Source organism: Hippopotamus amphibius, chromosome 2 (genome assembly GCF_030028045.1).
Source record: "Hippopotamus amphibius kiboko isolate mHipAmp2 chromosome 2, mHipAmp2.hap2, whole genome shotgun sequence".
In the NCBI taxonomy this organism is placed as follows: Eukaryota; Metazoa; Chordata; class Mammalia; order Artiodactyla; family Hippopotamidae; genus Hippopotamus; species Hippopotamus amphibius.
In genome coordinates this window covers 94,271,361-94,296,414 of record NC_080187.1, presented here as the reverse complement: position 1 = coordinate 94,296,414, position 25,054 = coordinate 94,271,361, and the positions used below count along the sequence as shown (strand labels likewise).

The 25,054-nt window shown below is 37.2% G+C and overlaps 1 protein-coding gene across 1 annotated transcript in view; it reads right to left on the bottom strand.

The window, feature by feature from the left end:
- PTPRD (protein tyrosine phosphatase receptor type D) overlaps positions 1 to 25,054 on the bottom strand; it is a 397,884-nt gene that overhangs the window by 56,342 nt on the left and 316,488 nt on the right. The window contains exons 27-28 of the mRNA XM_057723096.1: positions 15,797 to 15,920; positions 1,920 to 2,095 (exon numbers count right to left, since the gene is read on the bottom strand). Of these exons, the coding sequence (XP_057579079.1) occupies positions 1,920 to 2,095; positions 15,797 to 15,920 (300 nt within the window). The remainder of the gene's footprint in view (positions 1 to 1,919; positions 2,096 to 15,796; positions 15,921 to 25,054) is intronic.

The following is a 25,054-nucleotide window of genomic DNA, read 5'->3' as shown; positions in this document are numbered from 1 at the left end:
TCCTCCAAGCACTGCTCATTGCCATCAGATGTTGCACTGGCAGTGGGGCCAGTCAGAACTAACTTTATTATTAGAAGCAATTAGGGAGAAAAGGGGCAGAATTTCATTTGGTTATTTCAAAACAAGTTTCTGTGCATGGTTTAATGAAGGCCTGCAGTGTCAAGATAAAAATGTGTGTTTTACTGAAAACAGCTTCTTCAAATGACTGCTTGTTACCAGCCGGTATCTCCAGGCAGAGCAGTCCAGGTAGCTTGGATTTACATGTGTGCTGTAATATAATAGTTCAGCTGTCTCTACTTCACAGAAGTGTTAACAGGCAGTATGGCCTGCTGGGTAAGCATGTGTGCTGTGGAGACAAGACTGTCTTCAGTTCCTCACTCTGACCTTGGTATCTGAATGTGCCTGGGTGACCTTATGGAATGTCCTGGCCTTATTCTACTCATAGCTATATGAAGTGGAAATCATACTAGTGTTGATCTCATGGGTTGTTATAAAATATCAGCGTATCCAATATATGTTAGGCATTGTTATAATTATTAACGATTATATCCAATAATCATTTGGGAGGAGGTTGTTTTTAAAGAAAGAGCTTGATATATAGGGGTTACCCTGAGTACAAGTCAATAATGGATCTAGTTACATCTTTTGAATGGCATTTGCAGGTAAAGTATAACAGACACGTCTTCACAGTCATAGAAGTTTTTTTCTAAATTCATTTCTGACAACATTTCAATGTTTCTGTAGAATTCACGTTTTGAAAAGATCTGATTGCTTTTTAGGTTAGCTAAACCAGTTGGTATATCATTTGATTTCCCCCTGTAAGGTAATAGCTGGGACTTTTTTATATTTTCCTACGTCTGAGCTTTTCCCTTATGAACCTCCTGGGCAGCTTTTAACTTTGCTCTCATATACACACTGGGGCTAAGAGACACTGCCACGCATCGAGCTTAGAAGAACATTAAAAAAAAACCTCAACTGTCACACAACAAATGGGGAGTTGGGCTTTGGCTTCCTCTAAATATCCTTTTTGAGAAAACTGTGACCCTAATGAAAGAGCCCTCTCACCAGTGGTTTCAAACTCTGCCTCGAATGCCCCCCTCTTCAGTGATAGTATGTGCTGTCTTCAGTAATTTGTCAGATACTTGTTCCTTAAATTCTCAAGGTTACAGATTGATTTTCATCAGATGGCTACAATATTTGCATACTCACTTGGGAATAAGGCATACTGCTTGCCCATTATGTTCTAGTTTTGCAAATCAAGAGCATTTAACTAATGTGCCATGCTCCATAATACTGGACCCATATGATGAATAAAACTCCTTTCTTGGACCTTACTAAGCAATGACTCCATTATTAAAACCTATTCATTTTGGAGAAGGCTAAAGTAACAAAATACCCTCTACACATTTATGTGTTTTCTCAGCCGTGTATTAACCGACATCATTGTTTTTGGCTGTCCTGACTTAATTTATCCTAATTTGAATAATTTTTAAAAAGAGTCTCGTTCACAGAATTTTAAATTTCACACTGCAGATTATGAGAAAGAAAAAGCTGAAAATACTGGGAAGTACATATTGGTGGGATTATCCCCCAAAGTCTGTTCTTGTTCAATGTAGATTTTATAAAGATGTCCAACTTAGTATTTATTTTCTCTAAACGAGGTGTCTACTTCTTGGAATGCTAATTTTTTTTTCTTTTAGCGATCACACACATTGTAACATGAGAGAATTCCTTTCTGAAAGATTCAAAAGAATGTTAAAGAATGGTTTAATCTAAGCTGTTGATGCTCATTCATAATTAGTGTCTGTTACAAAGTCAGAGCTTAAAGAAAGGTTAGATTCTGACCAGAATAAAACATGCAACACAGGAACTACCTGAGGGAGGATTTTAAGAGGGAGAAGGTAGATATCCATCCTTACCCTGGATCGTTCTTCTAGTTTTGTCATCATCACAACTGTGGCACTCCGTTGTTCCCATATCATTCTCCAAAAATCCCCGAATGTTTCGGGGAGAGATCCCTGCGTTGCAATATAGGCATTTTGTTTCCTGTAGCCATCTATGTAGTTGGCATTCACATAGTCACTTCCTGGAATGCCTGTAAAACAAGGAGTGTTAATCAACGAGGTGAATATGTCACAAGAGGAAACAGCTTGGGACACGGCCTGATGACAATGTTATACTATTGTTTCACACTACGCTAGAGGAGTCACACTATATTAAAGTTTGGGTTTTAAACAAGATTAAGTACAGATCTTATTGGGATCATCACATTAAACAAATGCAACGTTTGAGGTGTTCGATCTTTGTAATATGACAAGGTGGATTCCAAAGAAAGAAAAACACAACAGATTGTCCATAGAATGCCTTTTCTCTCACATGCTGTCTGTTTCCTCCATTGCGTCAGCAGCATATAGCTTGCAAAGGAAGATAAACAATTACCTGGTCACTTTCCGCACTCATTCTCTTCTTTGTTCCCAGACAAAAACCAAATAAAATAATGCCTGAGTCTGAAAATGCAATATAGGGTGGAACATGTCCTAACAGCGAAAAAGTCTTTCCAGATTTAGCTAAGAGGGAACTCATATATAAACTGTTGTAATCCTCACAGCAAGTCTATGAAGTTCTGTCATGATCTTCCTTTCACAGAGGTGGAAACTGAGGTGCACAGAGATTCAAAATCTTGCTGAAGTTGGTGGAGTCTGGTTTAATTATAGGCGGGCAGTCTGCTACGTCTGTCTTAACCTCTGTAGGGTACTGCTTCTTGTTTAAACCTCAACAGGTTATTGTATCACACGAATCTCTCCTTGGATTATGACAACTGCCTCCTAGTTGGTTGTCCCACTTCTACTTTTGTCCTTTGCAGTCTGTTCTCTATCTAGCATGAGAGCAATTTTTAAAAATATATTTCAGACGCTGCAATGTCTTCAAACGCAACAGTGGCTTCCCCTTATACTTTATAAAGAAAGTCCAAACTCTCAACAATGGCTACAAAGCTCTGCACTTCTCCAGACTCATCTTGTCCCACTCACCTCCTTGCCTTCTAAACCCTAGACTCTGGCCTGCTTCTAGATGCTGGCTTTGTTAGAAAACACTGCTGTCCTAGTTTAGCACCATCACAACACATTCTCTGCCTCCTTCTCATGGGAAAACTCTCAGCCTCTATCTCAGAAGGCTGCCCTTGATACCCTGGGACCTCAGAACTCCCTTGGCAACTCTTTATATGACTTATTACACATTGTAATTACATATTTAATTGTTTGTTAATTTGTTTACTGTTTGTTTTATGTGCCTCTAGACCACATCTTTTTTATTCACCTTTGTTATCCCTGGTGACAAAAAGGGTAAATAATTTGCCCCAGTTCCAACATTTAATAAATAGCAGAGCTGTAATGTAATACAGATATTCTGATTAAAAGTCTAATTTTCCTGCAGCACACCGCCTTTAAAAGGGATATAGGGAGGTTTGAGCTTCTTCCAAGAAGAGTGGCCGGAATGATTAAGGAAATCAAAGCTATTCCATATGAGAAAGGAATACAAATTATAACCTGGCAGAAAGATAGGGGTTGGAGATAAGAGCTACCCCTACGTGTCCAAAGAGAGGTTGAGGTTTACTGCGTTGAGACCCAGGTCTTTCAGTTCTGAAGGATATAACTACAGAGACACGAATTTAATCTCCAGTAAAATAAAGCATTTTCAAATGGTCAGAATCAGAAAGGGGATAGATTTCCTCCAGAGGTAATGAGTTGCCCATCCCTGAAGGGGAACAAGCACTTTATAGGCACATTAGCATGATATGGGAGGTAGCACTAGAACCTGTACATGGTCCCTTCTTACTCTGGGAAAATATGAGTCTTGGATTCATTAAAAAAAAAAGAATATTTTCTTTATAATGGAACGTATGTTCCCAAGCTAAGATTACTCTATTTCATTGATTGCCACTTGCAATTAGTTTGACTGCTTTTCTGATTCCAGTTGTAAAACTGATCCTCTCAAGAAAAGTAATGAAAGTCAGATGGAAACGACTGGGCTCCAAGATGAACACGTGGATATGGGATACCACCAGCATTCGTGAAAAGCCTTTTGAGCAAAAACTGAAATGCACGGTTGGTTGTAACATTATTCATCTATTACAGCTACTCAAGAAGCAGTTGGGGTTCTGGCAGCCCTTTGTTGATAAAGATCCTATTCCTCCCTGACACCAAATTACTGTAGATTCAAAGGAGAGTTTAAATAAAGTCCTCAGGTTACAGCCGCTGGGAAGCATGCACATCTACATGTCCACAGGATTTGGTTCTGAGCCAATAATGAGTCTATTTTATAACACAGGAAAAGCCCACTTTAAATAATTTAATTTAGCAGTTAACATTAAAGAATTGGTAGAAAGGATTCTGGCTAAGGGCCTCACTCAGCTACCAAAATACAGAAAACTTTTTTTCCAAGACAACTCAAAAATGGAGAAATCCGGTTTAATGACTCAGAAAATGCATCAGCTGGGCGCTACGCCATTTCCCCTTATCAAGGATAACAAATGTGTCTGAACAATGCATCTGAGGATAGAGGAGCTGGATGTAGACTCACATCTATAGGAGGGGAATCAGACCTATCCTACATTCTTGCATAAATTTTAGCCAGTTATTATGTAATGAATTGTCTTTTGACATACTGCTCAAGTTCCAACAATAAATTGTTATTATATTTTAGGGGGAATAGGTTGATACTGAATAATGGCTACATTTTCCAGGGATAAAAATACAGAAACTCTGCCTGAAAACTGTTAGGCACCTGGGATCCATATTCTATCACCAAATGCTTTAAGAATTTGGGACTTGATATTCTGAAAAGGAGAGAATTGAAAACAATAATTCAATACCTAGGAGAGCTAATTGTTAGGCTACTGTTTACATCCTAAAAATAGTGTGAGGCTTCTCTTCTATTTTGACATTTGTAAGGAGGTAGTACCTGGAATAAAAGTCTTCTGGCAAATCCCTTGACACACTCTGGCAAAAAAGGCACTTCCAGTAAGTTCTCTCACATGTCTTTTGCAACGTGGAGATGTGAGAGATGGCTATGTTCTCTAGAAGCTCTAAGACCTAATGTGTCCTGTATTCATAAAACCCAACATAACAAGCTGTGTAGAAAGATGAACGAGAAAAGATCTGAGAAATGGTGGTGGCTTGCCCTTCTAAGAAATATTAACCCAGATTAGAAGCTAAACCTAAAGAACCATGTATTTCAAGTAGATGAGAACTCAATTTTCAATGTGACATATTTAGAACGATTTTTCAACCAACTCCAATGAACAAAACATACTATTCCAGCTTTCAGCTAATGCAACACTAATCAGTGTGCACTACTATTCCAAAACAAGTGTGTGAAAATTAATTGAATTCTTCTGGGGCTACGATGAATAGAGATCTAACTTAAAATGCAGAACTGAAAGAATATAGAATTACTATAAATTAGCTGATTGCTTTTATTTCTTGGAGTCAAGGAGACTTTTGTCCAAAATTGTGGCAATGATGCCTTGCCCCCCCTTTTTTTTTTAAGGGGGAGAGGAATTATTAAAGTAACAAGAGCATGAAAAAGATGTCTGAAGCTCATCATAGGCAAAACCTTAGGATTGGTCCTGCTGTAGCCATTGTCTCTTGGACAACTAGTCTTAATGTCATTGTCCAAGAAAAACAGCTTAGATCTAAAACTTGCTCTCCCCCAGATATCCATGGCTTTACTACACTTACAAAAGCAAGTTTTCATGATTTCCTATGTACTGTTTCATGTGTATTCTCCAATTAATAATAGTCATGTAAATGGTTCCAACACCAATAATAATTGTTGATCATTCCAACCTCATAAGTGAGAAAACTGAGGCTAGATCGTCACTTTATATTATACCGCACAGGATTTCCCCATTCCTGTGTTATAGTCTATTTCATAAGTTAATGGACTGTTACTTCTTGTGGTGCTTAAAAATATCACTTACATGCTTTACACTGTCTTTGTGTTTTGGGCAAACGGAACTCGGAGCTAAAAACTCAAGCCTTTAAGACGAACAGATATTGTGATGAGGTGAATGATGGGTAGAACTATGCTTCTGTGTTCTTCACGCACAGCAAGCCATAGCAAACAGCTCTTCAAACAGCGTTGGGTCAGCTTTAGCCTTTCATTTTATTCGCCGAGGATTGCTAGTTATAGCTTTCAGTGCAAAAATAAGCCTGGGCGTGAACTTTGGGCTCTCCTGTTTTTTCTGTCTGAAAAACTTTGAGAACTTATCATGAGTTCAACACACAGGGGCAATGCCATTTGTCTTCATTTAAGCATGGGATTAGCACTTTAGGGCTTCAGAATGACGCTCCCCCATGTATTTTAATATTAACAGAAGGAGAGGAATTTTTGCAAAGGTGAAGCTACTCTGTTTGAAAGAATATTTGTGATGAATAATTAACTCATACTGAGAAATGCTGTGAAACCTTGAGTGCATGTTGAAATGTCAAAGAATATACTATCTGAGCTGTTTTGTCATGACTGGGTTAAAATAAACTTTTTTTCCCCCTTGTTAATTTGATGAGAACTAATTGGGTCATGTGGGTCTAGTTAAAGAAAATAATAAACAATTTGCTTTGCATTCGATTTTTCAGATAATTTGATTTGAAAAGATTTCTCTTGTCAAGAGGTGTTTATAATTATAAAATTTTAATAATGGAAGCCTTATGCTCTGATGCTAAGTGAGAAAAGCAGGACCCAAAATAGTACATGAATTGTTTTATCAATGTGAAATTCAGTAATCATCAGGGCTAACTGTGTACTTTGTGTCACTCCACACTAGAGGGTAGGTCATATGTGCCTCTTGGAACAATACTAAACACATGCTAAGACTTTAGAGAAATGGACCAGGAAACCGGAACTCCGGTCTAGGGCTGCTGGTAGGTTGCTCTTTGACAAGCTGTTCAACTTGTCCAGACCTCTGATTTCTTATCTGCTAAACAAGGTGTGCTGGACAAATTGATTCCCTCAAGTCTCTTTGAGTTCTACAATAAGATGTCTCTCTGTGGTATTCTTAACCTTCTTGGATTTGGAAATCTCTGTGAAGTTATTTTAAGAAAAATAATGGCTTTGTGGCTTTCAGATTAGGTAGGAACATGCTCTGATGATCGTTCAAGCTGATTCCTATCACTTCTACCTCTGATGTGCTGAGATGAGATTTTTTTGGTGTGACTGATACTTCAAATCTTGATGAGAAAAAATAAATTAAAAAACAAGAGGAGGTGGTAGGACTGGGCTAGGACACAGTCTATTCAGATAAAGCAGCTTTCCTTGACTTGTGGAAGTGAGAATGGGTAAGAGGCAGCATTGGAGTGAAGGCAGAATGCCATCCGTGGCTCCAGAGGACAAACTACTACAGCAATACAGAGCTGGACACAGACCTTCAGCTCACCGGCAGACTGTTCCAACTCACAGTGTGGCATCAGAACTCCAGTACGTTTATTTCCTTTCACTCTACAAATCCTCTGTGAAGCTTGTGTCAAAAAGAAATTGTTTTTTTTTGGTAAACCAGTTTATTCCTTGTAGTAAGACAGAAGTACTCAAGACCCACGAGAGCACAAAAGTTACCTTTTATTTAGTAAATAATGTCTCCTCCACCACTTCAATACACAAATAAAAAGAAAAACTCTAACAACAACTAATTGCCAGTTAATACCTAGATTGTAATTTTTATAACCCACAATGCAGGAAAAATGTTTACTTTGTTTGCTGACACCGGCAAAACTAGAGAACAGAAAATAGAAAAACAAAATCCAGTAAATTTACTAGTAAATTTATTTAATTTCAAGGGACACAGGCCTTCTTTCTCCTTCACTTACACCATGGCAGCCACCCGCAGCTACATCAGAACTAGCAAAATGAAGGACTCTCTTTGCAACATACCAGAAAAAACAAACGCTTCTTGCAAAGGCGCAGGATATTTATCTGCCAAAGTCTCCCCGGATGTGACTGCAGTTTGGCAAATGACCGTCCATGTTTCTCCCGTATGCAGGACAGATTTTTTTAGAAGACTGCCTTGTTTTGTGGGCACTGCAGCTCGTCACCACAGTGAGTTAATGGGGGAATGGATAACTTTCAAAGAGTTTGTGAACCTAGCCTCCACCCTCTCAATGTTCTGTGTCCTCCTCTCTTCGGTTTTCTATTCCTCAGCACTGCTGAGGAGGCTGGGTTATGACAGTGGCTGCAGAGAAGGATGTGGGCCATTGGACTGTCTTTGAATGCATTGTAAGATTAGCTACAGGTTTTGGGGACTTATCAGCACTTGTGACTGAGGGGACTCATTTCTAGTTAGGGGGCACTTGGCCCTGAAATAAAGCAGAGTTCGGGCCACTGCAGCATGCCTGGTTCAGCCAAGTCACAGAGTTTTGATCTACTTAGCTTATATTAATAAGGACGCAATTATTATAGGGCTTTATTCAGCAATAAAGTAGTCAAAATCAAATGCAAAGTATGACAGGAGCTCTGTCTGTACGAGACTCTCAGAGCACCAGTCTCCTCATATATATTCTAATATATGAGCGGCACTTTCGTAACATCCTTACCTAACACCCTACGAGCATTAAATGAGTCAATGCATTTGAAATGTCTGAAACACCAGTGGACGCTAGTTATTCCTATGATCGATGTGATAAACAGAAATGAAATAAGCCTACCCATTCCTAAATACTGACAAAAAGTAATTCCAAATCTGGAAGGCCCCTTCCCAATTCCTATATTAAAAAAATTAATGGAGAGGACAAAAATAATTATTTTTTTAACTTCCCAGCCATGTACAACCTGTGCCTATAGTCTAAAAACAGAGCCATTCCACAGATGACGTAGGTTTCTCTACAGCGTCAGAGCAATGAAGTGTATAGATTCATTAGCACATTCTGCATAGATATACAATAGAAATGAAAAGAAAACCCCAATAACTGAACAAAAGACAACGGAGATAAAAATAAACTCACAGAGCTTTCTGAATTACTCTTTGATTAGCTTCCTGGGAACAGGAGTAAAGGAAAAAACCAACACAACCAGCCATCCCCTAAAAATGTTTTCTCTTTTCTAGGTAAGAAACACCACAGGTGCAGGCTGAGGTAGGAGCTGGGGAATAACAGATCCCCACACCACTTGCTCTGCTGCATGCAGGAGAGAGACGCTATTTAAATAGCTCTAATTAGTCTTTACGAAGGCTGCAAGCACCCTGTGCAATTGTTCCAAGTTTCCAAAGGTGAAATCCCATCTAGCTTTCAATTTAAGACAAATTAAGCTATAAAAATTTGACTGTGCACTGTTCCTCAAAAAGAGAGATGCCTTTATTTATTAAAAAAAGGATCACTCTACAATAAAAGGATTAAACTTTGTCATGCTTGTAAGTAATTAACTTGAAAACTAAAAGACTGAAAATGTTAAAGAAATTGAGCTCAGTGATTGATGTTCTGAACATTGTGAGAAAAATGAACTCAACCAATAATGGGATGAGATTTAGACAAGTTTTTTTGTTTTGTTTTGCTTTAAATTTTAATTTTAAGATGAGGTATATATTCTAACCAACTTCCTTCAGTAGTTTAAATAGAATTTCGAGGGCAAAATAAAACAAATACCAGGTGCCCACAGATTAGTCATTCATGTCTGGGGTTGGGGGAGAGAGGAGAGAGAGAGAATCAGAGAGCGAATGAACCAAGAGGGAGGAAAAGGAATCATATTTACTGAGTCGGTGTGGGAAATATCACATGACAGCTATTAAAGGAATTCTTTACTGAGGAAAGCAATTTTAATTTTTTAATGTTAGTGCTTCATATGGAACATTTATATTCACTATAATAGAATTAAACATTTATTAGAAAATGTTGGCAAGATTGTTGTATTAACTGATTTTCCTGTGTTTCTTTTTACTTATTGAAACTATATCAGGTCATTAGTATATGGCCTGTTTAAAAAACAAAAAAGGTAACTCACAGTCTGGATAAGATGTGAAACTGGAGAATGTGACCATGTGCTGACAGCTGTTTTAAATGAATCTGTAGAGATTTACCACTGAACACTATACAGAAGAGGCTAAGACACGACTTAAACGCAGAGCACATGTGTGGCAGCAAATGGCAAATGGCAAATGGCGAATCAACACAGGAATATCAGTAGTTTCTTCTCTTTACTTTTAAATTTAGATTTATCTTAGAGGCGGTGATTCTGTGAGCTGCTTTCCATTTTTAAGGTGCTAAATTGCCCATCACAAATAATCAAGTTGTTGTAACATCATCTATATTATTTACAGTTGGAAGTTTGCTCCTATTATGCAAATCAAACAGCAGATGATATATTTTGGATTTCCATTTAAAAGAACACATTCTTCCCCTTGTTGAAATCTGTAATGCTATTATAGATCTGGTTTCCATTTATCAAGCACCAATATTTCCTTTTGCTTCACAGAGTGCCACAGATACATGCAGCTTTCTCATTTGGATATTATTAATTTTTCTATAGATCATACACAAAAGAAATTCCATCTGTGGATAAAAGGACCTATCCATAGTAGTAATAAAATTCATAACAGCAATGATAACTTTCATAGTTCCCAATATTTACTAGGCATTTTCTTTGAACCAAATACTCATCTAAAGGCTTTACATTCATTAATTCATTAAATCCTCCTAATAATTCTATGAGGTAGGTATCATTAATTCTATTGCACAGATGAGGAAACCAAGGCAGAGTAACTTGTCCAAACAAGCTCTTCAGAAGCAAGAAGAGCCTAGGATGCTTTAATAGGAAAGAAGTTCTTGAGAAATAACAGGACCTTATAGGAAGGTATCCATTACAGAGATGAAGTGAATAAACATATTTATGATTTGAAACCTCATATAGCCCCCCAAATATCTATGGATTTAGAATCAACCTCCAGAATTTTCAGAATAGCAGAAAGGGTCTTATACATTCTCATTTTAGGAAGAACCAGAACAAACAACATTAAGTCAGGGGCCCCTAAATTGGAGAATGGGCTTGCAAAGAGATTGTGTGTCCATGAACTCTATGAAATCAGTATACAGATAAGTGTGTAGGTGTATTTTGTTTGCAAGTGGGGTTTAAAATGTTCATCAGATTCTCAAAAAGAACCAGCTCCCCACAAAGGGTTAACTGAACTAAGTGACGTGACCAAGGTCATATAGCTGCTAAAACTGGGATTTAGTTTCTAATCTCTATCTCCTTATTTCATGTTCTTCCTCAAACATTAATATTAAACGAACAAAAAAATCCACCTGAAAGCCATTTATATGTCGCTTTTTCTTTGGAGAAATTCACTTTGAAGTCTAAGAACACAATTGAAGACCTCTGGCTTTAAGATTTCTATCGTAAGTGTTTCAAAATGTATATTTCAAAATTCCTAGATGGTCTTCCCAGTCAAAAAGGCAGTTTTTGAACTAGGTTGACATGTATAGGCTCAGCCATTATGATTCAAAGGTGGCTACAGTCCTAAGTGACCTCATGGAGAGGACAGCCGTCCTGAGCCCAGCTGACCCATATGTTAGAATTTTGGCTCTGCCAGATACTAGCTAATGATTATAAACAAGTTACTTGACTTTTAGAAGTTTCACAGTTTCCTCATCTATTAAATTGGATGGTAATAACTAGCTTCTGAGGTTGTTCTGAACACTATAAATAAAATCTATACAAGATTTTATACACTGTATATCAAATCTATGACGATGCCCAACACATGGGAAATACCAAGGTAGTCACATCTATCACAATGTCTTATCTTTGTTGTTGAATTTTAAAGGAGGGTTTTAAATTTTGTTCTATATTTAGACCTGGCCAACCTAAATTAAAAAATTCCATGTCAACATGGCTTTTAAAGTGAAATGTTAATTATAATCCTACTAGTAGAAATGCAGTACTGGCAGCAGGGAAGAGTAATTATATTTTAGAAAAAAAAAAAACTTGTTTATCCAGGACTGTAATAATTAGATTTTTGATAGTTACAAGGCACTATAAGAAATAATCTGCCACTCTTGATATTCCTGAATTTATAAGAAGTTGAAGATACCTAAAAAGATATTTGAGCTAATTAGATCACCTGTTAGGGACAGATGTGACGTTCTGCAGTTGTAGGACTTTGATGCATTTGGGTCACTGATGATTCCCCATTTTGTGTCACTGCCTCAGAAGAGTTAGGCCATAAAAAGGGAAATGGAATACTAAAATGTGAAGTTTGTGTTATCCATAATACCAAATGATAAAACTGATTTTTTTTAGGCAAAAAGGCAAGGCTGGGTGTTCGGATCCATGATAAGTTACTTAGTTACAGTCACATCCTGTATCAGTAGGAAAGCAGGGTGAGTGATGTGGACCTATGGAAACCTGGATCGAGGAATCAGAAGAGCTCAATTCTAATTTAAGCTATATTAACTGTTCACCTTTTACACTGAGAGACTCAGGGCTGATTCTCTGTCTGAGCTTCAGTTTTCTCATCTCTAAACAAGGATATCTATCTATATCAATAGAATATTTATATTGTTCCTTCACCAGACTATTGTGAGTACAGTAAATAAAATAGTTGATATGAAAACTACATAGAGCTAACTCTTAGAGAACTCAAAAGTAAAAGATATTAGCACTGGGGAAACTGATACTCAGAGAAGTCAAGGTTACATAACTAGTTGGTGACAGAGCTGTGACCCAAACCCTGATCTCATTGCTCTTCATCTTTTGGTTTGTCCATTTTTCTTTTCCTACTTTAATGAAAGTATCCTTTTGGACAACTCTGGCATCTATAAGATTAAGCATGTTATTATATGTTGTCTTATGCACATATAAATATTAGTTTCCATTTAGTCTTCTTTGACAATATTTATCTTGAATAATTAACATAAATCCTATCATCTCTCTTTTTCAGGAATTACTATTTTCTCTTAAGAACTGCTTAAACATGTTTGGATCCCAACAGTAACTGCATTGGTCAAAAATTCAATTGTGTTTTCATACTGCTTATCCTCTAATTCAACAATTGTGAGCATTTTATAATTAGGACTCTCTTGAATTTGTTCTCTTTGAATATTCTCTCTTTAATTTATTTTCCTCAGCATACATAAAATAATTTGGAAGCATGTCATGAAGTGTCACTATTTTCAAGGAGTTCAGTAAACACATCGATGCCATACACAATTCCTGATTCTTTTAAGTTTTTCCCTTGTCATCTCTCAATGGAAGTATCTTAAAAGTTTTGCTCTATTAAACCAAGATAAAGACAACACGAGTCACTGTGGCAACTCCCAATTTTTTCTTTAATGTCATCAGATCACTCTACAAAGTAATATGAAGAGAGTGATCAGAACCACTGAGAGAAGAACAACAAAAACGCCCTGAATAAAACACTCAACCACAGTCATGTAAGTTATCACCACGGGTGGAACCCAAAACAAAAACGTTAAATTTCATAAATTGTGCATGAAGTCACAATATGCTAATATACTTTAAAAATCTGGCTCTGTGCTACCAAAGCTCCCTTTATAGGAGAAGCCTCAGTTAGTGCTTCTGTGATTCCAGTTGCTGGTATTTTTTCTGTGCTTAAGATATAGGATGATTGCTTTTCCCGTTAAATATCTGCTGGCTAGGGCTTAGTCTAAGATAAAATGCTGTTCACGGTTGTAATCTAGATTAAAGCTCTCTGTATAGCCCATAAACTTCAATTAAATGCTTCTAACCTTTTGCATAACACTTAAAATTGAAAAACTTTTGGTTTCTAGGTCAGCTCTAGATTTAAGGTGTATTTGTGGGCACAGAGCTATAAAGAGGCAGGTTTTAATCTGATTCAAGTGCTTTAGCTCTTATACTGTAAAAATAGCATAGGAATGAAATGTTATGATAGTTTCCAACTATCATAATAAAGGTACAAGGAGGAACATTCTTTGTCCTTCAATATACTTTACCATTAAGATGGTGGAAAATAACAGGTTAAGGAAAATAATGACAAAGCAGGCAAAAGTACAGGGGAGTGGTAGTGTTGAATGACCTAATTCTGAGTGGAAACAATGCTACGATACAGCAAAGGCAGACTGACAAGTTCCCCAGCCAAGATCATGCCAAATGGGTTCTCAATTTATTTATTTTATTTTGATAATTTTATTTTTATTATTTACCTTGCTTCACTAACAACAAAAAAATATTTTTCTCCTCTATGTGTGACTTGCTTTAGTTTCTTATTTACTATGTTGAAGATTTAAGAGACTTGAGACAAGAAATTGCTACTATTTATTTTTACATTTTAAAATGGGAAATAGATAAAATGTAAACCCTATATGCTAATCATCCACATATACCATTTACAGTTTCTAAACCGGACCTCAAAAGAAGCAACTACCTATTTGACACTACCTTGCTTGAACCAGCATTAGTGAAACTTTGATAAAACTGCTCAGTTTTTTTCTGTATGGAAAAAGGTTAACTCCTAAACACCTAGTATCTTTAATTGCCTCAAAAAGGGATTAAAACATTTTCCAACATGAAAAGTAAAATCGATGGTGAGAATTTTATAAAATATATCTATGTCACATAATATCATTTTGAGAAAAGGGGGCTGAGGTATGATGGACTTGCTCAAACGCTGTAAGAGTTCTTATTCCTTCAAAACGAATTCAGTGTGTTGTTGCTTTTGGTGCTGACTGCAAAAGCTTTTAAGCAGAGTCTCACTTTCAAATTAACTCCGGATACTAGGGAGGCAGGTAGGTCTTGGTCATCATGTGGGATAAAGTGGTGGTCATCATAGACTTCGGAAGCAGAGAAAAGGGAAAGACACTTGAACAACTATAGATGAAAATGTTTCAACTGTAAGGTTCTAAAAAGGACTGGGCCTGAAGCTGGTATTACTTAATGTTTTTATAAAACATCTGGAAGAGGGTAAGCAGTGAACTTTCAAGTATGAAAAAGCCACAAAGCTCTTCTGGAGGCCAATGAGAATGAATGTGGTATGTGGCAGTTTGTGGTCCAGGTTAGCTGTTATGACAGAGGGAAGGATTTAAGTGATACTGTAAACTACTTTCTAAGGACAGCAAACCAATGCACTACCATGGCCAAAAACACTTACAAAATGCTGAGTGTTGAACATGAGCTCCTGAGTGTTCTTAATACACCATGTGAGAAGGATTTATTATTGGAAAGGGATGAATGGATAATACTCTCATGAATCCTTCAGAGAAGCTAGGTATATTTGAGGAGTGCTCCTCATCTTCTAGAAGCAACCATTCCTACTGGCATAAACTCCTTACTACAATTGTGAGAGAGATTACCAAGCAGTCCACAAATTAGATGAGCCAGACATTTCTAATGTGCTTACTTTTTATTATTCACCACATCACTACTCCGAGCCTTTTGACTGCCCCTAGTGGTCATCCAGATTTATTTACAAACAAGCCCCCACCATTTTTAAGTAACAATCTATGGGCATCTTCTGACAATGACGTGTTTATTCATAACCACTAGCAACATGGGCAATCTCAATTTGCTTCCCCTACATAAACATGAACTACATTATCAAATCTTTCATCCAGCGTAGGAGCAAGAAGGTAATGAGGAATGCCTTTGTGTTACCTGGTGTCAAGGATATTGTGAGCTCGAGGATTGGTATATTTGTAGGCAAAAGAAAAAGTGAGAACGAGCAGTGCCTAAATCTTAAGTAACTGTATTCATAGATGGCTGAACACGGAGTTAAAACTATATTTCCACGCACATTTTTAAACCCATGAAAATAAAGGTATAAATAACATCTGCATTTCCTTACCTTCTATTGCTGATAAGAGAACTCGGGAATGATCATATGCGATTACATTTGCATATCTATTCTTTGGTTTATTTACTTCCAAATTTGAATGTTCCCATGTGAACTGCTGGCCAGGGTCAATTGACTTGAAAAGAAAAACAGCACACATACATAAAATCAATACTGAATAACATCAGATTATAGGCATTTATCACAAGTAACAAATGTGATTTAAAAAGAAAATTCTGAAGCTACACTTCATCAAGATGACCCTAGCTATGAAGCTGAACACTAAGATAACCAGCATAAGATGAAATGATTAATCATAGGAAAAACAGTGATAGTCACCAACATCGATTCAAATGGAAGAAAAAAGTCAATATAGATGTTCTGTTAATAGTGGAAAGGCAGGGTTTTTGTTTTGGTTTTAATTTTCCCATTTCCTTCTCTGCTGCTATAGTTTACAAGTTATCTTGGCTCAATATTCCCTCCACTTCTGTAGTTCTGTGAATATTATTTTATCTTGAATATTCTTCTTATTCTTTCCTATCTGGACCTAACCTTGCTCTTGAACTTGACTGATCTCTCACTGGATTCACTGGGCACAGGTTATTCTTTCTTCACCTGCAGGCTTACATCTTGATGGCAACTTAAAATTTTGTCTGTTTGTCCATAACATACTATGACGTACTATCACAAGGCAATTTGTACAATTCGAACAGGTAAGAATAACAGTAAAGAAGAGAGGTCAGTTAAATCTCATGATCATCTTAGCATATTAATTTATAATTTAATGCAGATAGGATCCCATCGCTTTTTATCATTATGTGTTATGTTTACAAAGTTTGCTTCCTATTCTTTGTTTTTAACATTTTTTTCTGACTTTTAATGCCTTTCCTTGATGCCTTAGTTCAACCCAAGTTGTTTAATACTCTAAAATAAATATTTCACAGATATAAAATAATATTAAGTCCTTTATAGTTAAAGCAGAACCATTATTTTGAGACCGAATTCAGGCTTTGATTATAAAACTCTGGGTAACTTTTTAATGTCCTGCAGTGCTATGGAAATCAAAATATTTCTTCTTTCATCATAGCATACTGACACTTTTTTAAGACATAATTTCATGGTATATGGAAACATGGAGTTCAGTAATTATAGAAACATGATTTTAAATGATCAAAGTCAAGTTTTCAGACATAATGATAAATTAGGTTTCTATACAGACATTTATATACATTTATATATAGGTGAAATTCTTTAAAAAGTAAAAACACTTTGTTATGTTCATAGAATTTTTAAGTTATTTTTAATACTGGATATTTCCCATGCTTTTATGTGGATATGTAGAACTTGAAAGTAAAATATACCCAACAGCTGTTCCAATGTTAAGGATACACACATTTTGTGGTAAAATGGATGGAGTTCAGCACGATAATAAAACTCACAAGTGTAAAGAGTCAAGTCTATTAACAGTCAGGAATAGCCTCCAAACATACGAAAATTCTCAGCAGTATAGACTGCAGCCTCTAATTTACTAAGGATTATAAAACCCCTTTTCCTTTCTTAGCCTATGCTAATCTGTATATAAACGAGTCAATTATTGAACAGTATTCAGCAAAATAATTATCCATGCCTTGGAGTCTAAAGAATAATGTAATTAGAAGTCTTTCTAGTTTGCTCTTCCATGGAAGCTCATCATCTCCCCTGCAGAATGTACTCCTCTCCAAGTATGCCATGAGCTAAAGGGAGTTGAAGCATTCAGATTCCCGGGTGGCAGCCCTCAAGTCAACCTTGAGCCTTCTCCACACAAAGCAGCTCCATTCAGTGACCAAGCCCTGCCTTAAAAAATTCTCAAATCCGTCCCAAGTCTACCATTCCCTAAATCCCAGTCCTTTAGTATCGGATATCTGATTGGAATCCCTTCTCCAAACTCACTCCAATCCATTCTTCATACCAAAGCAAACACTCTAAAGCACAGCTGTGGACAGGTTAGGACCCTGTTCGAGAACTTCCACTGGCTCTGGCTGACCTTCAGCTTAAGCACTTAATTCTGAAGTCCTTAGCCATCATCCTATCTAGACACCTTTAGTCATCTTTGTTTTGCATCTACAGAGATGGCTCAATAAATGATTCTATAAATGTTTTTTAAATGAATCAAATTGATGAATAACTTGCAGAGGAAAGTTCATAATGAGAAATCATGGAGTAATTCCTTCTTATAACATGGGAGTTAGAGAACAGACTATGGAAACTGCAATGTGCAGTGTATTAATAGTTTAATACTTTAACATTCATTATCATATGGCTTAGAAATTAAGTATGTGATCCTGAAAGTACAACTACCACTGATATTCCACTTTACACTGATGAGCATTACTGAGTACATAAGCTTCTTACACATAATTCTCTAAAACATCCCAAAGAAGCGCCTAAGCTTACTGATAGGCAGTCATTCCTTTGGTGGAAGACCTGACGCCCTCTGATGGCCTTGTTACTCAGATGATGAGCACGCATCTGTGTGTAAATGGCACGCATTTAATTAGCCTAATGAAACTGTATCTACAACGCAAAGACACTGTGAACTGGTGTTCATTTCCACTCTTGCCACATATTCACAGCCCTCCGCGTGATTTATTTGATACCTACACAGAAGAGTTTAAAGCCGGTAATGGAAACATAAGTTTGTATATCACGTATGTTATTAATATGTTTAGGCTTAAAGTGTGACCCAAGAGATGAAGATCTGTAGGTAATAGGATAATAATAATAGCTGCCAGGTCATTTATGCTTTGCCTGCAGTAGCCTGTTTAATTTTCACAAATGTTATGACATAGGTATTCTTGTTTTCTCCATTTTGTAGACAAGGAAACGGAAGTAAAGAAAGACTAATTCCATGAACTTTACTGAGGGACTTCTCTGTGGCAGGCATTCTGGTAGTTAAGTAATTTGCTCACACAGCTAGACGCCTACATTAACCCTCAAACCCAGGTTTGGGTGACTTCAAAGCCCACTGATGATTAACCGCTGGTAATTCCTAAGCCATGGTACTTAGTATTTCACGATCCAGAAAAGCCACTGCAAAGTGAAGAAGGCCAACATATGAAACACACTTCAGCGTAACTATCCTTTATCTCATCAGTCCAAATGATAATTCTTTCCAACTGATCATCCTGTGTGTATGAGCAGGCCACCCAACATGACTGCTCTCTCACTCTCTGTACATCCCCTGCTCTGCCCGTGCCTGCTTCACCCGCAGCCTGCTCACAGGACTGACCTTCCTGTATCCTTGCCTCAGGCCCCAGCTAGTAATTCTTCTCCTCTTAGATCAGAACATCTCCACCTGACAGCTTATCAAAGGGGCGGTGAGGGGGCACGCCCCTCTGCTAGTTTCCCTGGAAACCAACAAAGACAACCTGAAGTCAATTCCCCCAGTAACTGGTAACCTCCCCCTCCCCTCTTCGCCAAGGCCGCTGCCCTGTCCTGACCTACTGCCTGCTCTGGGTGGGATATCGCTCCAGGTCCTCGCTTCAGACATGTAAGCTCCCCCATCCTTTAAACCACTGATGTCTCTGTCGCTGACTCCGGGGTCTCTCTTTGGTCTTGAAGCAGGGCAAGCACAGTCCTGGCAGGCCTGCGGGGTACAGCCGAACAACTGGTGTAGTAGCCAGGAGATGGGGGGAGCTCCCGTGAGCGCCGAGATGTCGGAAGTAAGGACAGGGATTCGCAAGTTTTGGGGGCCATCCACTAACAAGTGGGTCCTGGACGTTATGGGTGTGATCCCGGGGTGGTCGTCCACTAATGTGGGTCCCGAGAGTTGCAAGGGTGATCCTGGGGTGGCTGTCCACTAGCGTGTGGGGCCCAGAAGTTGTGGGGGTAATCCTGAAAATTGTGAGGGGAACCCTGGGGTGACCGTCCACTAGAATGGGGGGCCCTGTGGCGGCTTGTCCTTGATGAATGGGGGCCAGCAAGAGAGTACAGAGAACTCACAGACACCCCAAGGCTGCTGGGGAGATACTGGCCACCGTTACAGTGGGAAAAAAGTGGCCGCAGCTGTGGGCTGGTTGTTGCTTTTTGTATTAAGAAAGGCAAAAAGGCTGAGCTAACAGTGGAGGGGAAGGTTAATTTGAATGTTGATTCACATTCCTCTGAAAGTGAGCCCTCTGAATGTGAGTTAATGATATGTATTATTGTCTATTACTGGTATTTGTTTAAAGTGAGTTGGCTATTTGGAAACTGAAAAAAAAAATTCCCTAAAAATGTCCGAGATGGGACTCTTTTGACATTCTAAAACTGGTTTTTTGCGTGTGTCATGAGAGGAAGCTGGCTTCCTAGAAGGAATTGGTATTTCTCTTCTTGTGCCTTGGAGATGTAAATAATCTACCTGGATTCTCAGGAACTTTAATCATCTGAGCCCTGAGAGTGAAGAAAAAAACAAAGAGGCCTTTTTAAAACTCTAGCAGGAAAACTGAAATCTCTTTGTATGGATACATGTCTGTGTGTATTTTGAATGTATGTCTCTGCCTCTAACTGGCATGGCCAAGGTTGGTTTGTGGATGAGCTGTTTAGTTGGATTAAGAGAAATTAGGAGCTTATATAAATTAACCGATGCCTTTGTCTCTGAGTTTTTCCTTCAGTCTTGAAGCTGGGCAAGTACAGGCCTTGTAGGCCTGCGGGGTACAGCCTAACACTGTCATTCTGGGGCAATTACATAAGAAATCAGGTTTTAAAAATGAGGTTGGCTTCGCATGGATGATAAAGCAGATGGGATGCAGCTTACATTTATACTCGTTTTGCACGGATCAAACAAACATTGATTAAATAATGCTGACTTGTCTTTGTGCAACATACACTCATCCATCTGTATCTATCCGTCTGACCGAACATTTAACAATACACAGCCTAGGTCATTATTTTGGAGGCTGTCAGAATGCTGAGAGCAGTAAACTCAGTAAGGAAGAACAACTACTGAAGTAAATTAGTATAAGATCTTTTATATTAAAAAAAAAAACTGGTTGAGGAAAATCAAATTTCAATTATCCATGTTAATGAGGCAAAGATATCACGGATTAATAAGACTCATTTTCAAAACCCAATGTTTAGGCTTTTCTTAGTGCTGATGCAGACACTATTGCTTTGCTTCTTTGTTTTCTGGCTTCTTTTCTTGAGAGCTTCTCAAGGAAGAATGAAATGGCCAAAATGGACAAAGAGCAACACAGGTCTTGAGTGATACAGAAATTGATTTTCAATTTAACCTTATATTTTTGGCCAGCCCATCATAGCCATGCATCTTCCTACTGTAAAATTAAGCTGAGGCCACCCCAATATTATTCAGAACAATTTGAAATAAGCACCCTTGTTCCTAGTGGATTCAAGCATTTCTTGCTGTTTAGTATTTGGTTTTCCTGAGCTTGACTTTCAGATATCTCCACTCATCCTTCTGTGTCTGTTTATCCAAACAACATTCAGTGAGATCCACCTCCTTCTTGGCACTCAATCCAAAATTCTACCCTCTTGAGCCAGAATCCTGACTAGGTCCTCTCCAGCCTCCCTTGAGAATTCTGCAAGTTGTTAATGAAATAAGGTCAATTTATTCAACCAAAAGTTGTTTAAGAAATTTTTTAAGAATTTACATGGAATGTGGACATTACATTGTCGCGGAATTCATAAAGAAGAACACTACTTTTTAAGGAAAATACTACTTCATAATATTTACTTTTGTTTCTCCAATCAACAAGGCCCTTGAAGATGTGCTGGATGAACCCTATGTAGTATCTAAAACTCTACCAAAATGCCAAACCATTTTGCACCGCCTCCCTATCTGCACACTTGGCACATTTCCCTTCCTTCACACAATATCTTTTGACTGAATCATTCTAATGCTAACAGATCAACTCAATGGCTTAGCCTTACTGAGAAAAAGTGACAAAATAAAAGGAAAATCCCCCTGTAACTTACAGAAGAAAGGGAAAGCCCCAACTAAATACTTGCTAATATCACATATTTTGCATTTATGTAATCTTTAACTTCATGGTCTGAAAGTTCCAATTTTTTCTGTAATCATCTGTAACTTTGCCTTAAAATAGGTAAGCAGAAAAAAATAGGTTAAGTGGAAATAAAAGCTATGTTTAACTTACAGATTTACAATTTTGCTCTGTATTCTTGATAGAAAGCTAGAATTAAAATATAAGTATTTTATACCATAACTATCACTTAGGTAACACTTTTCATTTATATGTCTTTGTGCTCCACATAAGTCATTTTATCTTCACAAAGACACTGGAAGTAGTTACCATTATTATCACAATTATGTAGATGAGGAAACTGAGGTGCAGAGAAGTTAAATTACTTTCTCAAGATCAGACAGCTACTAGGTAGAGACGCTAGATTTTGGGCAGAGGTATTCTGTATCCTGTATCCCTCCCCTGCCCCCATTTGAGTGACTAGCCACCATGTTATGCTACCTGTCTGGCCAAGTTGGGCATGATTCCTTGACTGTTTCACACATGCCTTTCAGTTGTTCTCCTGAAACACAATGGGAAAGCTAGGAACAAAAAACTCTATAGTGCGATCTATATCTATTTGCAATTCTAAATCCAAAACAAAAAAGTGCTCATAAATTTGCACATCAGATTATAGTCATTGAGTAAAATTACATCTTGATATGAGAGTGACCTTTTTTGACAAAGATGAAGTCATCATCTTACAGCAAAGCCCTTTAAATATGGTTTAAAATTTCAACTTCTCTATCCAGGAGAAAAATATAATTCATATGTGCAAAACACCATACAAATTGCTCTGTGTTCCACTTCTCACTCCACCAACAGAAAACCTCAAAATATTCCTTTAGAAACTCATCAAAGAGAAACCACAAGAAAGATACATCCTGTGTTTGTATATTTTAAAACAATTAACAACATTTAATTATATAGCAGTAACAGACCAGCTACTTGACTAGCCAAACTATGGGTCAAACTAAGCATCCTTTATACAGGGAATTGAACTTTCATTGACCCTAACCTCCAGAAAAATACTATCTTCCCACATAGTTCCCCATCAGTAGGCTCATTTGGTCCTCAGTATGGTTTGACCCCAGATATTCTTAAGTCCTTTGAGGTTTAGAAGAGCAATCTGCCATTAACTGTATATTTCTGCAATGAAGCCTTTTTATTTTTATTATTTTAATATTCTTTTTTGAGCATTTTTTTCTTTTTTTTAACTTCAAGTATAGTTGATTTACAATGTTTTAGGCATATATCAAAGTGATTCAGTTATATATTTGTATATTCTTTTCCAGATTCAGTTTGTTTCCTATGTCTGTGAGTCTGTTTTCTGTTTTGTAAAGAAGTTCATTTGTATCATATTTTACATTCCACATAGAAGTGATATCATATGATATTTGACTTTGTCTGACTTCATTTAGTATGATAACCTCTGGGTCCATCCTTGTTGCTGCAAATGGGATTATTTAAATCTTTTTTTTTAATGGCTGAGTAGTATTCCATTGTATATATATATACCACATTCACTTTATCCATTCACCCATTGATGAACATTTAGGTTGCTTTCATGTCTTGGCTATTGTAAATAGTGTCTCTATAAACATTGGGGTGCATGTATCTTTTCAAATTAGAGTTTTCTCCAGATATAAGCCCAGGAGTGGGATTGCTGAATCATATGGCAACTCCATTTTCAGTGTTTCTTAGAAATCTCTATACCGTTTTCCATAGTGGCTGTACCAATTTACATTCCCATCAACAGTGTGGGAGGGGTCCCTTTTCTCCACACCCTCTCCAGCATTTATTATTTGTAGACCTTTTAATGATGGCCATTCTGACCAGTGTGAGGTGATACCTCATTGTAGTTTTGATAGATATTTCTGTAATAACTAGTGATGTTGACCATCTTTTCACATTGGCCATCTGTACATCTTCTTTGGAGAAATGTCTATTTAAGTCTTCTGCCCATTTTTTGATTCAGTTGTTTGTTTTATTGTTATGGAGTTGTATGAGCTGTTTGTATATTTTAGAAATTAAGACCTTACTGGTTTCAATGTTTACAAATACTTTCTCCCAGTCCATAGATTGTCCTTCCATTTTGTTTATGGTTTCCGTTGCTGGGCAAAAGCTTATAAGTTTGATTGTTTATTTTTGCTTTTATTTCCATTGCTTTGGGAAACTGATCTAAGAAAACATTGCTAACTAAGATTTATGTCAGAACGTTTAGTTATGTTCTCTTCTAGTTTTATGGTTTCATGTCTTATATTTAAGTCTTTAAGCAATTTTGAGTTTATTTTTTGTATATGATGTGTTCTAACTTCATTGATTTACATGCTGCTGTCCAGCTTTCCTAACACCACTTGCTAAAGAGACACTCTTTTCCCTGTTGTTTATTCTTGCCTTCTTTGCTGAAATTTAATTGACTGTAGGTGTTTGGGTTTATTTCTGGGCTTTATTCTGTTCCATTGATCCATCTGTCTGTTTTTGTGCCAATACCACTATGTTTTGATTACTGTAGCTTTGTAGGTACTGTCTGAAATCTGAGAGGACTATTCCTCCAGCTTTGTTCTTTTTCCCTCAGGATTGGTTTGGCAATTCTGGATCTTTTATGGTTCCACATAAATTTTAGAATTATTTGTTCTAGTTCTGTGAAAAATATCATGGATAATTTGATAGAGATCACATTTAATCTGTAGATTGCTCTGGGTAGTACGGCCATTGTAACAGTATTCTTCCAACCCAAGAGCATGTGATATCTTTCCATTTCTTTGAATGAATGAAGGAATCTTTAATTTCCTTTATCAATGTTTTATAGTTCTCACTATATAAGTCTTTTACCTCCTTGGTCAGGTTTTTTCCTAAGTATTTTATTTTCTAACGTGATTTTAAAAGGGATTTCTTTTTTTAACTCTCCCTTTCTGATATTTCATTGTTAGTGTAAAGAAATGCAACTGATTTCTGTAAGTTAATCTTGTATCCTGCTATCTTGCTGAATCTGTTTATCAGTTCTAGTAGTTTTTGTGTGAAGTCTTTATGGTTTTCTACATATAGTATTGTGTCATCTGCATATAACAACAATTTTACCTCCTCCCTTCTGATTTGGATACATATTATTTCTTTTTCTTGTCTGATTGCTGTGGCTAGAACTTCTAATACTGTGTTGAATAGAAATGGTGAGAGTGGGCATCCTTATCTTGTTCTGGATTTTAGTAGGAAGGCTTTCAGCTTTTCACTGTTGGGTATTATGTTAGTTGTGGATTTGTCATAAATAGCTTTTATT